Source organism: Sinocyclocheilus grahami, unplaced genomic scaffold (assembly GCF_001515645.1).
Source record: "Sinocyclocheilus grahami isolate Dianchi unplaced genomic scaffold, SAMN03320097.WGS_v1.1 scaffold215.1, whole genome shotgun sequence".
In the NCBI taxonomy this organism is placed as follows: domain Eukaryota; kingdom Metazoa; phylum Chordata; class Actinopteri; order Cypriniformes; family Cyprinidae; genus Sinocyclocheilus; species Sinocyclocheilus grahami.
The window spans coordinates 421393-432794 of record NW_015505394.1 but is presented as its reverse complement, the minus strand read 5'-3'; the positions used below and the strand labels follow the sequence as shown (position 1 = coordinate 432794).

At 37.1% G+C, this 11402-nt stretch overlaps 1 protein-coding gene across 1 annotated transcript; it reads right to left on the bottom strand.

The window, feature by feature from the left end:
• Positions 1-4125: 4125 nt before the first annotated feature.
• mpzl2b (myelin protein zero-like 2b) lies at positions 4126-7836 on the bottom strand. Its single transcript, XM_016286884.1, has 4 exons — positions 7599-7836; positions 6118-6287; positions 5646-5856; positions 4126-4636 (listed from the first exon to the last, which is right to left on the bottom strand). The coding sequence occupies exons 1-4, from the start codon at positions 7651-7653 to the stop codon at positions 4473-4475; spliced, it is 600 nt and encodes a 199-aa protein (XP_016142370.1). The 5' UTR covers positions 7654-7836; the 3' UTR covers positions 4126-4472.
• Positions 7837-11402: the final 3566 nt, after the last annotated feature.

Sequence of the window (11402 nt, the reverse complement as noted above, 5' to 3'; positions counted from 1 at the left end):
GAGGGAAAGATGAATGCGGCCAAGTACAGGGATATCCTGGACGAAAACCTTCTCCAGAGTGCTCAGGACCTCAGACTGGGCTGAAGGTTTACCTTCCAACAAGACAATGGCCCTACGCACACAGCTAAAATAACGAAGGAGTGGCTTCAGAACAACTCTGTGACTGTTCTTGAATGGCCCAGCCAGAGCCCTGACTTAAACCCAATTGTGCATCTCTGGAGAGACCTAAAAATGGGTGTCCACCAACGTTTACCATCTAACCTGACAGAACTGGAGAGGATCTGCAAGGAGGAATGGCAGAGGATCCCCAAATCCAGGTGTGAAAAACTTGTTGCATCTTTCCCAAAAAGACTCATGGCTGTATTAGATCAAAAGGGTGCTTCTACTAAATACTGAGCAAAGGGTCTGAATACTTAGGACCATGTGATATTTCAGTTTTTCTTTTTTAATAAATCTGCAAAAATGTCAACAATTCTGTGTTTTTCTGTCAATATGGAGTGCTGTGTGTACATTGATGAGGAAAAAAAATTAACTTAAATGATTTTAGCAAATGGCTGCAATATAACAAAGAGTGAAAAATTTAAGGGGGTCTGAATACTTTCCGTACCCACTGTATATATATATATATATATATAGTTTTAACCAATTTTCAACACCGCTTTTGCATTCATTTCAAATATGCATGCTGCAAATGTGCAAGTCATTTCAAACTATGACAAATAAATTCCAAAATATTTCATATATTCTCAAATAAAATGAGCTCATAAAACAACAATTATTTAAAAAAAAAAAATATCAAAATGCTGATTAAGTTTTTGACAAAGTATTGTGTGTCACGCCATATGCCACATTAAGTATCCATATACAGTATCAACAAATGTGGCATCAAAAATATCCATACTGATATCATCAGAGTTTAAGACACTGGGACAGTGCAGGAGTGTGTGTGTTTGTGGGATGAGGGCTGCAGTTTGGAGTTCTAAATTCCGTTTTGAGGCTGCTCTGCAGCACTGTGCTGCACTTAATGTGGCAAGGTTTTTTACTGCTTTCTGGACCAGTTCCCACCAATGCTGCATTTCTTTCTCATCACACACACACACACACTCACAGAGAGAGGTGTCCTCTGCTGGTGCAGCAAAGAGTCTGGTAGGGGACGAGCCTCTTTCAGCACTCTCTGGTATACCGCAGTAAGTGAGCAAACACACACACACACACACACACACTCACGTACAGGAAGTCAGGTTCTCTATTTGGTTGAAGCAATTGAAAATCTATAAATTCAATTACTCCTTTTAAGTCTAGAACTCAGAAGTCCCTCATCCATCTTAGTACCACACACACACACACACACAGAGAGAGAGAAAAGAACAGAGCATGTTCTTATAATAAACAGTCTAAAGACTAACCTCAGATCAATGTAATGTAACACAAGCAGTGATATCCTGTGTCTTGTCTCTCAAACACATGCTTTTAATCTATATCCTCTCAGTGTGCTAAGTGTTACTATAATAAACACACATGCATGTTCCGTTTACAGCCACATTTAAAAAAGGAGCCTGTGCAATGTTTGTCCATTTGAGGGGGGAGGATCTTTGTCTGTTCACTGTACTGAATGTAAGTCTTAACTCATGTTATCACTAATTTATGAGACTTATACAGCCACCAGAGGGTGCTTTTTCAACCACCAACAAATGTATTAATGCATACAGTATACACACACACACACACACACACACACCTATCTAGTTGGAATCAGCTTCCAGAAGAGATAAGATGTGCTAAAACATTAGCCACATTTAAATCCAGACTCAAAACTCATTTAGCTGTGCATTTAGTGAATGAGCACTGTGCTACATCCGAACTGATTGCACTGTATTTTATGCATAATCTTTTTCTATTCTTAACCATTTTAATTCAAGTTTTAATTATTATTTTTATGATTATTTTAATTCCTTTTATGTAAAGCACCTTAAATTACCATTGTGTATGAAATGTGCTATATAAATAAACTTGCCATGCCTATCTATCTATCTATCTATCACCAGATAAAATGTTTAATCCTTGTTTATAAACAGTATACTAGTCATAAAATCTGGCAATTTAATGAAAGCACAACCAAAATTAGGATAGCTAAATTTAAGTTAGAATTTAATCCTTGCAAAAGAAGTCCAACATAAACTGGCATACAATCAGACTCAGTGGGGGTAGGTGTTAGAAAAAAAAAATCTAAAACAGTTGTTTTAGTTTTGATGACTTTTGAAACTAGCTTTACCATGTCAAAATTTCAAAAGAGAACAGAACATCCACAAAAAAAACAAACACATTTTTTTTTACTTTTAAAATGTGTCAATTAAAAAAAAAAAAAACAGCATAAACATTTATAAAATGTAATAACTTGCAAGAATATAAAAACTCATTTGAGATGAAGAGAGACATTTACAGTATTTCATTTCAAAGTAGGATTAAAGGATGAATTTACTCACTTGAAAGATATTTTCTAAATCGCAAAATCCTGATCGGCAGCATTGATGAACAAACAATCCCAGAACACTGAAGATTTGAGGTTGATGCAATGAGATGGGCAGTACAAATAACAATAAAGGTCAAAGTACTACATTTGTTTTATTTATTTTTTTCATGCAGTTTATCTTTGATCCATCCATATTATATATATATACACATTTACAAAAGTTGTTACTGGTTTTAGAAATTATATTGCTCTTTTAAAAAGGATAGTTTTTTTTTTTGCTGCACAGGTTTGTGAACCACATTTAATGAACGTACAGAAACACACCCAAACACAGATGCAGACATACACGTGCACAACAGCACATATGCATATATGCAGATCATATACACATGTGACTGTACAAACTGCCATAGAGCAGTACAACAGACAAACACAGAATGGAAAATGACAAAAATTCTCAATCATACTTATTGGCAACAACAGTCGATGAAGTCAGAGTTTAGATACACATAAAAACTTGGTATCTCATATCTTTTTAAAGGGGTCATATGATGCGATTTCAATTTTTCCTTTCTCTTTGAAGTGTTAAAAGCTCTTGGTACATAAAGAAGATCTGTAAAGTTGCAAAGACTAAAGTCTCAAATCCAAAGAGATATTCTTTATAAAATTTAAGAGTCAACCACACCTACCTAAAACGGCTCGTTCTAACACGCCCCCACATGTCTACGTCACGATGTGGGAAGAGTTGCATAACACCGCCCAAATGTTCACGGAAAGAAAAAAGGCGTAACTTTAATTCTCGCTGTAGTTTTGTTGCTGCCGTCATGCCTGGAGCTGATCCGTGCTGGTCGCTGAGGGAATACATCAACTTCACGCTGTGGATCACCGGATTGGCTTTCCCCGTGGACGAAGCGGAGTCAAGGCGTTCTCAAGCCCGCCGCCTCTGCTCACTCTAGCCCGCCATTTGTTTTGTTGTGAAAGCGAAACTACTTGGTCTTCCAAAAGAGGACACGACTAGAAATCAGAGGTTAAGTTGTATTTACAACACTGTTCCAGAACACTTCAACCTAAATATTCAGATGTGTGCAGTACATTTTATGGAGGACTGTTTCCTGATCCTGGTAGAGTAGACTACAATGCCGGCTGTTCTGACTCACAGACTGCAAGTACGTTTTTTATATTTAAAGGATGTGCCACTGACGATTCAAACGCGAGTTTTGAGCAGTGTAGTGTAGCACTTGTTGTTTGTCATTTCTCCGATCACAAATGTAGACAGGGTTTTATGTTTACGTGGCACGATGCAACGCAACATGTAAAAAGACAGTATAAATCATTATAATCCGTAATTATGTCCCCACTGGATGCAACAAATGCCTCGTTTATAATGGGTTTTAATGTTTTTGAATCATCGCTCCGGCTGGACAGGGCATCATCACAGTATGGTGGGGGCGTAACATTTCCGTCACAAGCTTGAGGTATTCAGCCAATCACAACGCACTGGATAGCTGGCCAATCAGAGCACACCTCACATTTCAGGCCAATGAGCTTTGTAAAAATCGATGCGTTTCAGAAAGGCGGGGCATAGAGAAACAATAATGTACAGTATGTGGAAAATAGTGTTTTTTTAACTTTAAACCGCATAAACATTTCATTACACCAAATAATGTTCTTTTTAGCAACATTATATGACCCCTTTAAGAATACAAAGGATAGATGATCTCACTTTATGTATAAAAATTTACCTCACCTTAAGCTTTCATAGATAAAAAAATAAAAAATAGGTTATGATAACTAAAAACGTATCTTGGTAAAATTATCAGTAGAAGCAAGCAAGCTTCTATAGATCAATTTGCCATCTAGATACTATCTAGAGTTATTTCATATACCAGTAATTAGAAAATCCTGTGGCAAAATAGGTTATGCATCACTAGTTAAAATGGGTTAGTCCAGACAGAAAACTAATAGCACAGACGCACTAAAACCCTGAGTCAGGCATCCTCTCTCACAGCACCTGATCCTTTGATTTGTGGTCCTCCATCTCAACATCCATGTCATTGTCCCGTCTCCGGAACACCCGCACAACAATATAAATGATGAGGATCAGGAGAACGACACCAATGGATCCACCCACAGCTATTGCCAGTATTCCAATTTCAGAGAATGAAACTATAAGAAGAAAAGAGAAAGTATACTTAATGCTTGACTGCCTTATTGAATGTTTATTCTATAATGTTTATTCTACAACAATGTTACATTATATCTCAAGGTTTTCTTTCAGTTGAAAACGTATGTAAACTATATACATATATATACATTTACACATATACATATACAGTATATATAAAGAACAAAAGCATTCAAAGCAGACCGTGCCAATTACAGTACATACACTCAAGTTTACTGTGTTATACATACACACATATATATGTATATTACACACTTATGCAAGTGTTTATATTGTTCCTAGAGGAGGAAAACGCTTAACGTGAGACTTTGCAGGACCCTGTATGTTATGGTACTAATTTAGTTTTAATCGTTTAAGCACCACAGCTTCTTGTCTCCATTGGCAACACACACGATTTGTGTCAATTGCAAGTGACGTCGCAGGTAGCGGAGAGTGCAAGTGGCGATTGCAAGTGACATTGTAATTTAGTTTCTTTTTTTCTTGTCTTCACGACCTGGCAACTGTTAAAAAAATAATAAATAATAGGACAAAATAAAAAAAAGTCTGCAAGTGACGTCGCTAGTTTGCGTGCTTCGGATTTATCATGGATTCCTTGTATTTACTACCACTCTGCCAGCAAAGCAACACGAAATAAATTAGAATAGGGTTTTTATTTTTCGAATAATAATTACAGATGGAATATTCCTCTATTTGTGCACACCCCTACTTTAATCCGAAATAAAGGGTGAGAAAATCTGTCCAAATAACAGGATGTGAACCTTTATCAGAGAATGGCCAGAATATCACTCTCATTTGTTTATCTTACACTCTTGTTGTCTGTACCATAACACTCTCAGAGAAGACTGTCTGCTATTCTAGCCCAGTTTATTAGATACTTCTGTCCTTCAGCTGCTGGGATCAAAGAAAGAACACAATATCCTCCACTGCCATACGGGTTTAGAAGGGTGAGTAAATGATTTTTCAAACAGGTGTCACAGCATCTGCTCTTACCTTTTTGAACAACTCTGAGGCTGATCTCGCCTGCAAAGCCCTGGAAGTCGGGCGTATTTCGGACTTGGCAGCTGTAGGTACCATTAAAGCTGGACTGCACATTCTGCAGCGTGATGGATGCGTCCCCCTTCATTACATTACCAGACCATACAGCATGATCCTTAAATTTGCCATCTTGCGGGGGATATGCATGTCCGTGGTAAAGAAAAATCTGACCGAGTAGAAAAAGAGAGTGAATAGTTCAAAGTTAAACCGAAAGGAATGACTATGACCCACTGAAATGAGGTTGGAATTGTGGTTTTTAAAAAAAAAGTGAAAGAAAGGAATAAGAGAGAGAAAGGGGGCAGAAGGAACATTGTATTGAAGATTTTGAACAGTGTTTTAAGAGTGCATTTCCTGAACCAAGCCTCATTTCACCCAGTAAATAAAGACTTTCAGATACATTAACTCAACAACACCCATTCGGTCTCACCGATTCTTCAGACGTCTTTCCGAGTGGTCGGAAGCTCCAGGATACAGAGACACTTTCTTCAGAGAGTGGATGGGTAGATTTAAATGTACATTTGAGCCGTACATCTGTCCCATTAACTGCCTCCAACTCTGAGGACGTAAGCACCTCAATTCCCTCCACCTGATGTACACCTGGTAACCATGGATTAACACGTTACTAAGAAGTGACACAAACAGGTCATTCCAACAACATTTATATTCTCTCACCCTAAACTCGGCACTAAAATGTACATTCTCGGTGGCCTTCAACCAAACATTGAAAGAGAGAACCATAATGTGATCTCAAAGTTCATGACAGATATATAGATACTTGTCGTGGACACATTCATGTCATAACGCTCTTATCAGACCTCATCTAATTTACAGTCAGTCATCAGAACAGTTCAATCAGATGTTACGAAGCAAAACCACTCACATGAAAGTCACATAACCATTAAGCCATTTTCTTTTATTAACACTGTATATAGAAATTTAAAAAACACAGATGACAAAAACTGCATCTAAATATTTACATCGTCTAGTGTACATGCCACATTTCGACAATCATGTTAAATCCCAACCCTTACACACAACTGAATGGGTATAAAAATATTCGGTGCAATCTTGTGAGGTTTTCAACTTTTTAAACAGTTAGTGGATCTCCAGTCCTTCCAGCTAACAATTAGTCACAACAATCTGAACCATTTTTACAGTAATACATGTTGGCAATAATGAATCAGCAGCACATACAGCATCATTCAGTCACATGGAACTATTGCTGCACTGAGGTGTTCTGCACTAAATACCCTGAACTTATTATTAAGCATTAAGGTAAAGCTTTCACAGGTCCTGCTGAGATCAGTGTGTTTAACTCTGCTTAAACTGAGACTGCAGCCGTTCCACCCATTAAATCTGTTTCAGGTCACTCTCTACTCACTGCAGTAGTAGGCCTACCTATAGGCTATTTATTAATACATTGAGAGTAGTATATTGTGTGTATTTCATTTTAGATTTTATTTTCATTAAAAATACATTCCATTCATTCAAATTGTTTCTACCTAGTTTTATCTACCTATATCGTTAATCTTTCTTACTACACCTGCTATCCACTTCAAGCTGCTGTAATGCCTGCATTAACCCCCTGAGGATCAATCTAATCTTGTATAATCTGATTTTATGAACGGCACCACAGTGCAAATCTGATAAACTCCACAGAAAACCAATAAAAATTGAGTCGTGATTAAACCATACTAGCTTGTTGAAGATTTACGTAACTCTGAGACTACCGAAAGTAGCTATAATGTGGCCACAGTGGTCTCAAATTGCCAAACGTAGCAGGAAAACAATCTTCCTAACACCACAAATAATGACTCATTCAATTAAATATGTAATAGAAAATAAGTTAACCAAAGATTTTATATTCATTTCGAAATCAAAGGTGGATACAGGAAGTAGGAAACTCACCTGGCAAAACAAGCGCACATAGCGCAGGGAACAGGTAAATCCAGACTCGACTCATAGGGAAAATACTGGAGGAGCTATCAGAGCTCCTTTAAATGGTAACAGCCTACTATTAACTATATATCCAGCCGCTTACTGCATTTACACTCAAGTTCTAAGTATTAGTTGAACTTCGGCGCTCCTGAGCACTGCGGCCATGCTAAACCACTCAGAACTAAACTCACTTGCTCTTCTCCGTGAGTGAAAGGGGAGGAGTTTTAAAAGGCGTCAACAAAAACCAGTGGGGCAAAGGTCTACCTGCACATCAGTCTCTCTCCCACAATTTAACTGCTGTCGTGTGTATCCAGAGCATGTCACTGCATGTTTCTCGTAGGCAGTGTGGCAACAACATCCATTCTACTCGAAAGAATAATTGACACGGTTTCTTTGGATGTTCGTTTCATTTGTCTGTCTCGCAATGACAAATGTTACCGTTGTGAGTCATATTCTTAAACGAGATTATTACGAAAATAACTCTACTTAAATGTGCAATCAAGTGTTTATTTATTTAGGCTCTGGTGCAATCTCGTGGAATAATGAAAAATTGCAGCCGTAGCCTTCCGGTTCAAGTGACGTCATTAATCAAGTCCCAAATAATTGCAATTAATACAATTATCCTTAAATTATTCAGGCACATAAGCCTTTTCATCTCGTAGTTATGAATATTGCAAATGGATCTGTCCTTTTCTCGTGCATAGAGATGTAGCCTACTAAAAAAAAAAAAAAAAGATGCTAATTAAAAACCCCTGCGAAGTAAGAAACATCTTCATCGATTTGACAACACAGGCTGCAAATACTCACAACACAAAGAAACGCACTGCAAACACAAAACAAACAAAAACAGAAACGTGCTGCAAATGCACAGACCGCATTGGAAATGTTTAAGGAAAGCCGTTTCTTTGTTTGTGTTGTGAGTATTTGTAGCGTGTTTCTCATTATTATGACTTACAGAATCGATTTCTTTTCTCAACTATGGCGGAAACAGGCTTCCATACGGTTCTGTAGCCCTGCTTGTGCTGTGAGAATTTGCAGCGCGTGTGTTGTCAAATTGATGATGTTTTCTTAATTTCCAGGTGGGTTTTTTTTTCATTTGCAGCCCGTTGCTTTCTGCCACCATAGATTTCAGAAAAAGACATGCCCTGCGTCTCAATGTTAATACTATCCATCCTAAATAGTATGTGAGAATAGAATAAGTGTGTCCCAAAGCATATTATGTTGAAAAGAGTATGGCAAAAGTCCCCGGATGGTCTACTGTTTCAGGTCGATTTTTGAAGTGTGGATCCGTGCACACACTAATGGCTCAAATTGCCCACAATCCATTGCGCTTTGGCGAAGGATTCGGTCCAGAACTACAAACACGAATAAAACGTGTTAGAAAAACTACAAACGTGGCGGATGCACGCAATCGACGGTTAGGTAGAGAGGTTTACAAAAAGGGATTTGAGTTACTAATAATCAACATTTATCCTGGTAAAAAAAAATATGTATTTATTGTTATCCGTGTTATATTTAATCTGCAACAGCAATGTGAACTTTTATAAACGACCATATGGTCGTTAACTTTTAAATGCATCATTATGCAGAAAATATGAGCAGAGTTCTCGGCATGAAAGACCCGCGACTGGCAGATCAACGAGCTACTTCTTTTCTCTCCAATACGGTAGGAAGTTAAATGAAATGCAATGTGGAGGATGTTAACTGTGACAAGATGATTGACAGGCCAGTTTACAGGGACAGGGTGCGTGTAACAGGTGCGACAGAGCGCTCCTTTAAAGACGCAGTTGTGTGGCGTGATAGTATGTCCCAAAGCTTGCCTTCTCTTCTACTGCACAGGAATCAGACAGAGGCGGACAGGAACTAAGTACATTTACTTGAGTATTGTACTTAAGTACACTTTTTGAGTATCTGTACTTTACTTGAGTATTATTTTTTCTGGGAACTTATAACTTTAACTTCACTACATTTGAAAGACAAATATTGTACTTTTCACTCCACTACATTTCTATCAAGATCCTCGAAGTAGAAAGTCGTTACTCTGTAGCAGCTTTGAAAGTCAGTAAGTGATTTTTTTTCTTCTCTAATACTTGACTTTCTTTTTTTCAGACAGTTTATCAGTAATCACTCTTGTGGGGCTACATGAAGTGATTTCCCAGCATTTTTTTAGCACTGACCAGCTGCAATGTGATATTTATTTACAACAATTCAATAATAAGAAGTTAATATTGTGGTATATATTAGACACAATATTGTCTGATTTTGCTTAATTGTGTAGGTGAAAATATTACCTATAAAGCCACAGAAGAACTGTTGTGTGTCTCCTAATAAAACACAATAGGTGTTGGACTTGAAGCAGAACTGCACAGACCGTTCTGTGTGTGACATCCAAGTACCACGAGAGCGATTAGACAGCATTTTATCATTTTTGTTTTCATGTCAAATAAGTCTTGCTGGTTTGCTTTTTTGTTAAAGCAGTGTTGCTGTTGTAAAGTTACACAGCTACAGTTGTGTTGCTGGGTTTTAAAGCAGGTTTGATTTTTTTTTCTTCCTTATCACTCTGTATTTACAGGATTTCACTGTCCACTCTGTTCAAATGTGGATGAATGGCCACATGGAGATGTCAGAGCTAAGTGAGATCACTACCATCCTGATTTTGTGGGGGTCGGTAGGGGTGTTAATTTTTGTTTTGTTTAGTTTTTTCCCCCCCATAGGTTTTTAACATTCTAAAAGCTCTTTATTCCAAAGATACTACAAGCTAGTCAGTGTATTCAGTAGGTGTAATGTATTATAAGTTGCTTCAGAAGTATTGCAAGTATTACTACGTACAATAATAAAACAGTGCATTGACATAAAAAAGGAAATGTACTTTTGGTACTTAAGTACTTTTAAAAGCAAGTACTTCTGTACTTTTACTGAAGTAAAAATCTGTCTTTACAACTTTTACTTGTAATGGAGTAATGTTTGACCAGCAGTCTCTGTACTTTCACTCAAGTAATGGAGCTAAGCTGACATCAAAATAGAGGAATTAGATAAAGCAATAGATAAATTATCTTCAGGGAAATCTCCAGGCCCTGATGGCCTCACTTCCGAATTTTATAAAAATTATAAAAAGCCTTTCTCGAATGTATCCAAAACTATCTTCGACTATGAAACAAGATCTAATTACTCTTATCCCCAAACCAGGTAAAGAGGCACGACAAATAGATAATCTTCGCCCCATCACTTTACTCATCTGTGATTATAAAATTATAGCTCATATATTTTCCAATAGACTCAAGAAAAACATAAATCAAATAATTAGTGAATCACAGTCTGGTTTTATAAAAGGCAGATCAATACATAATAACATCAGATTGATTTGAGATATTTTAGATTATCGTGAATGTATTGAGGATGATGGCTATATTCTCTTTTTAGATTTTAGAAAGGCATTTGACACGATCGAACATAACTTCATTTAGCTTTATTTAGCTCCCTTGAAAAATTTGGTTTTGGCATTAAATTCATTTCTTTTATAAATACGTTATATAAAGACATCAATAGTTCTATATCCCTTTCATTTAGAACATCCCAGAGATTCAGCATTTCACGAGGAATAAGACAAGGATGTCCCATTTCCCCTCTTCTATTCATCTTAACAGTAGAAATGCTTGCTATCTTGATAGATAAAAACAGCAACCTTGATAGACTCAGTGTATTTGGAAGACACATTGGTATTAGTCAATTAGCTGACGATACAGTGATCTTTTTAAAGGACCAATTTCAAATTGC

Bases quoted from the DNA above. Each gene is read 5' to 3' on its own strand.
- mpzl2b (XM_016286884.1), bottom strand. From the start codon at position 7,653: ATGAGTCGAGTCTGGATTTACCTGTTCCCTGCGCTATGTGCGCTTGTT. The intron at 6,288-7,598 runs GTGAGTTTCCTA...CATGGTTACCAG, and splicing joins ATGTGCGCTTGTTTTGCCAG to GTGTACATCAGGTGGAGGGA. The intron at 4,637-5,645 runs GTAAGAGCAGAT...TTCTTCTTATAG, and splicing joins CCTCAGAGTTGTTCAAAAAG to TTTCATTCTCTGAAATTGGA.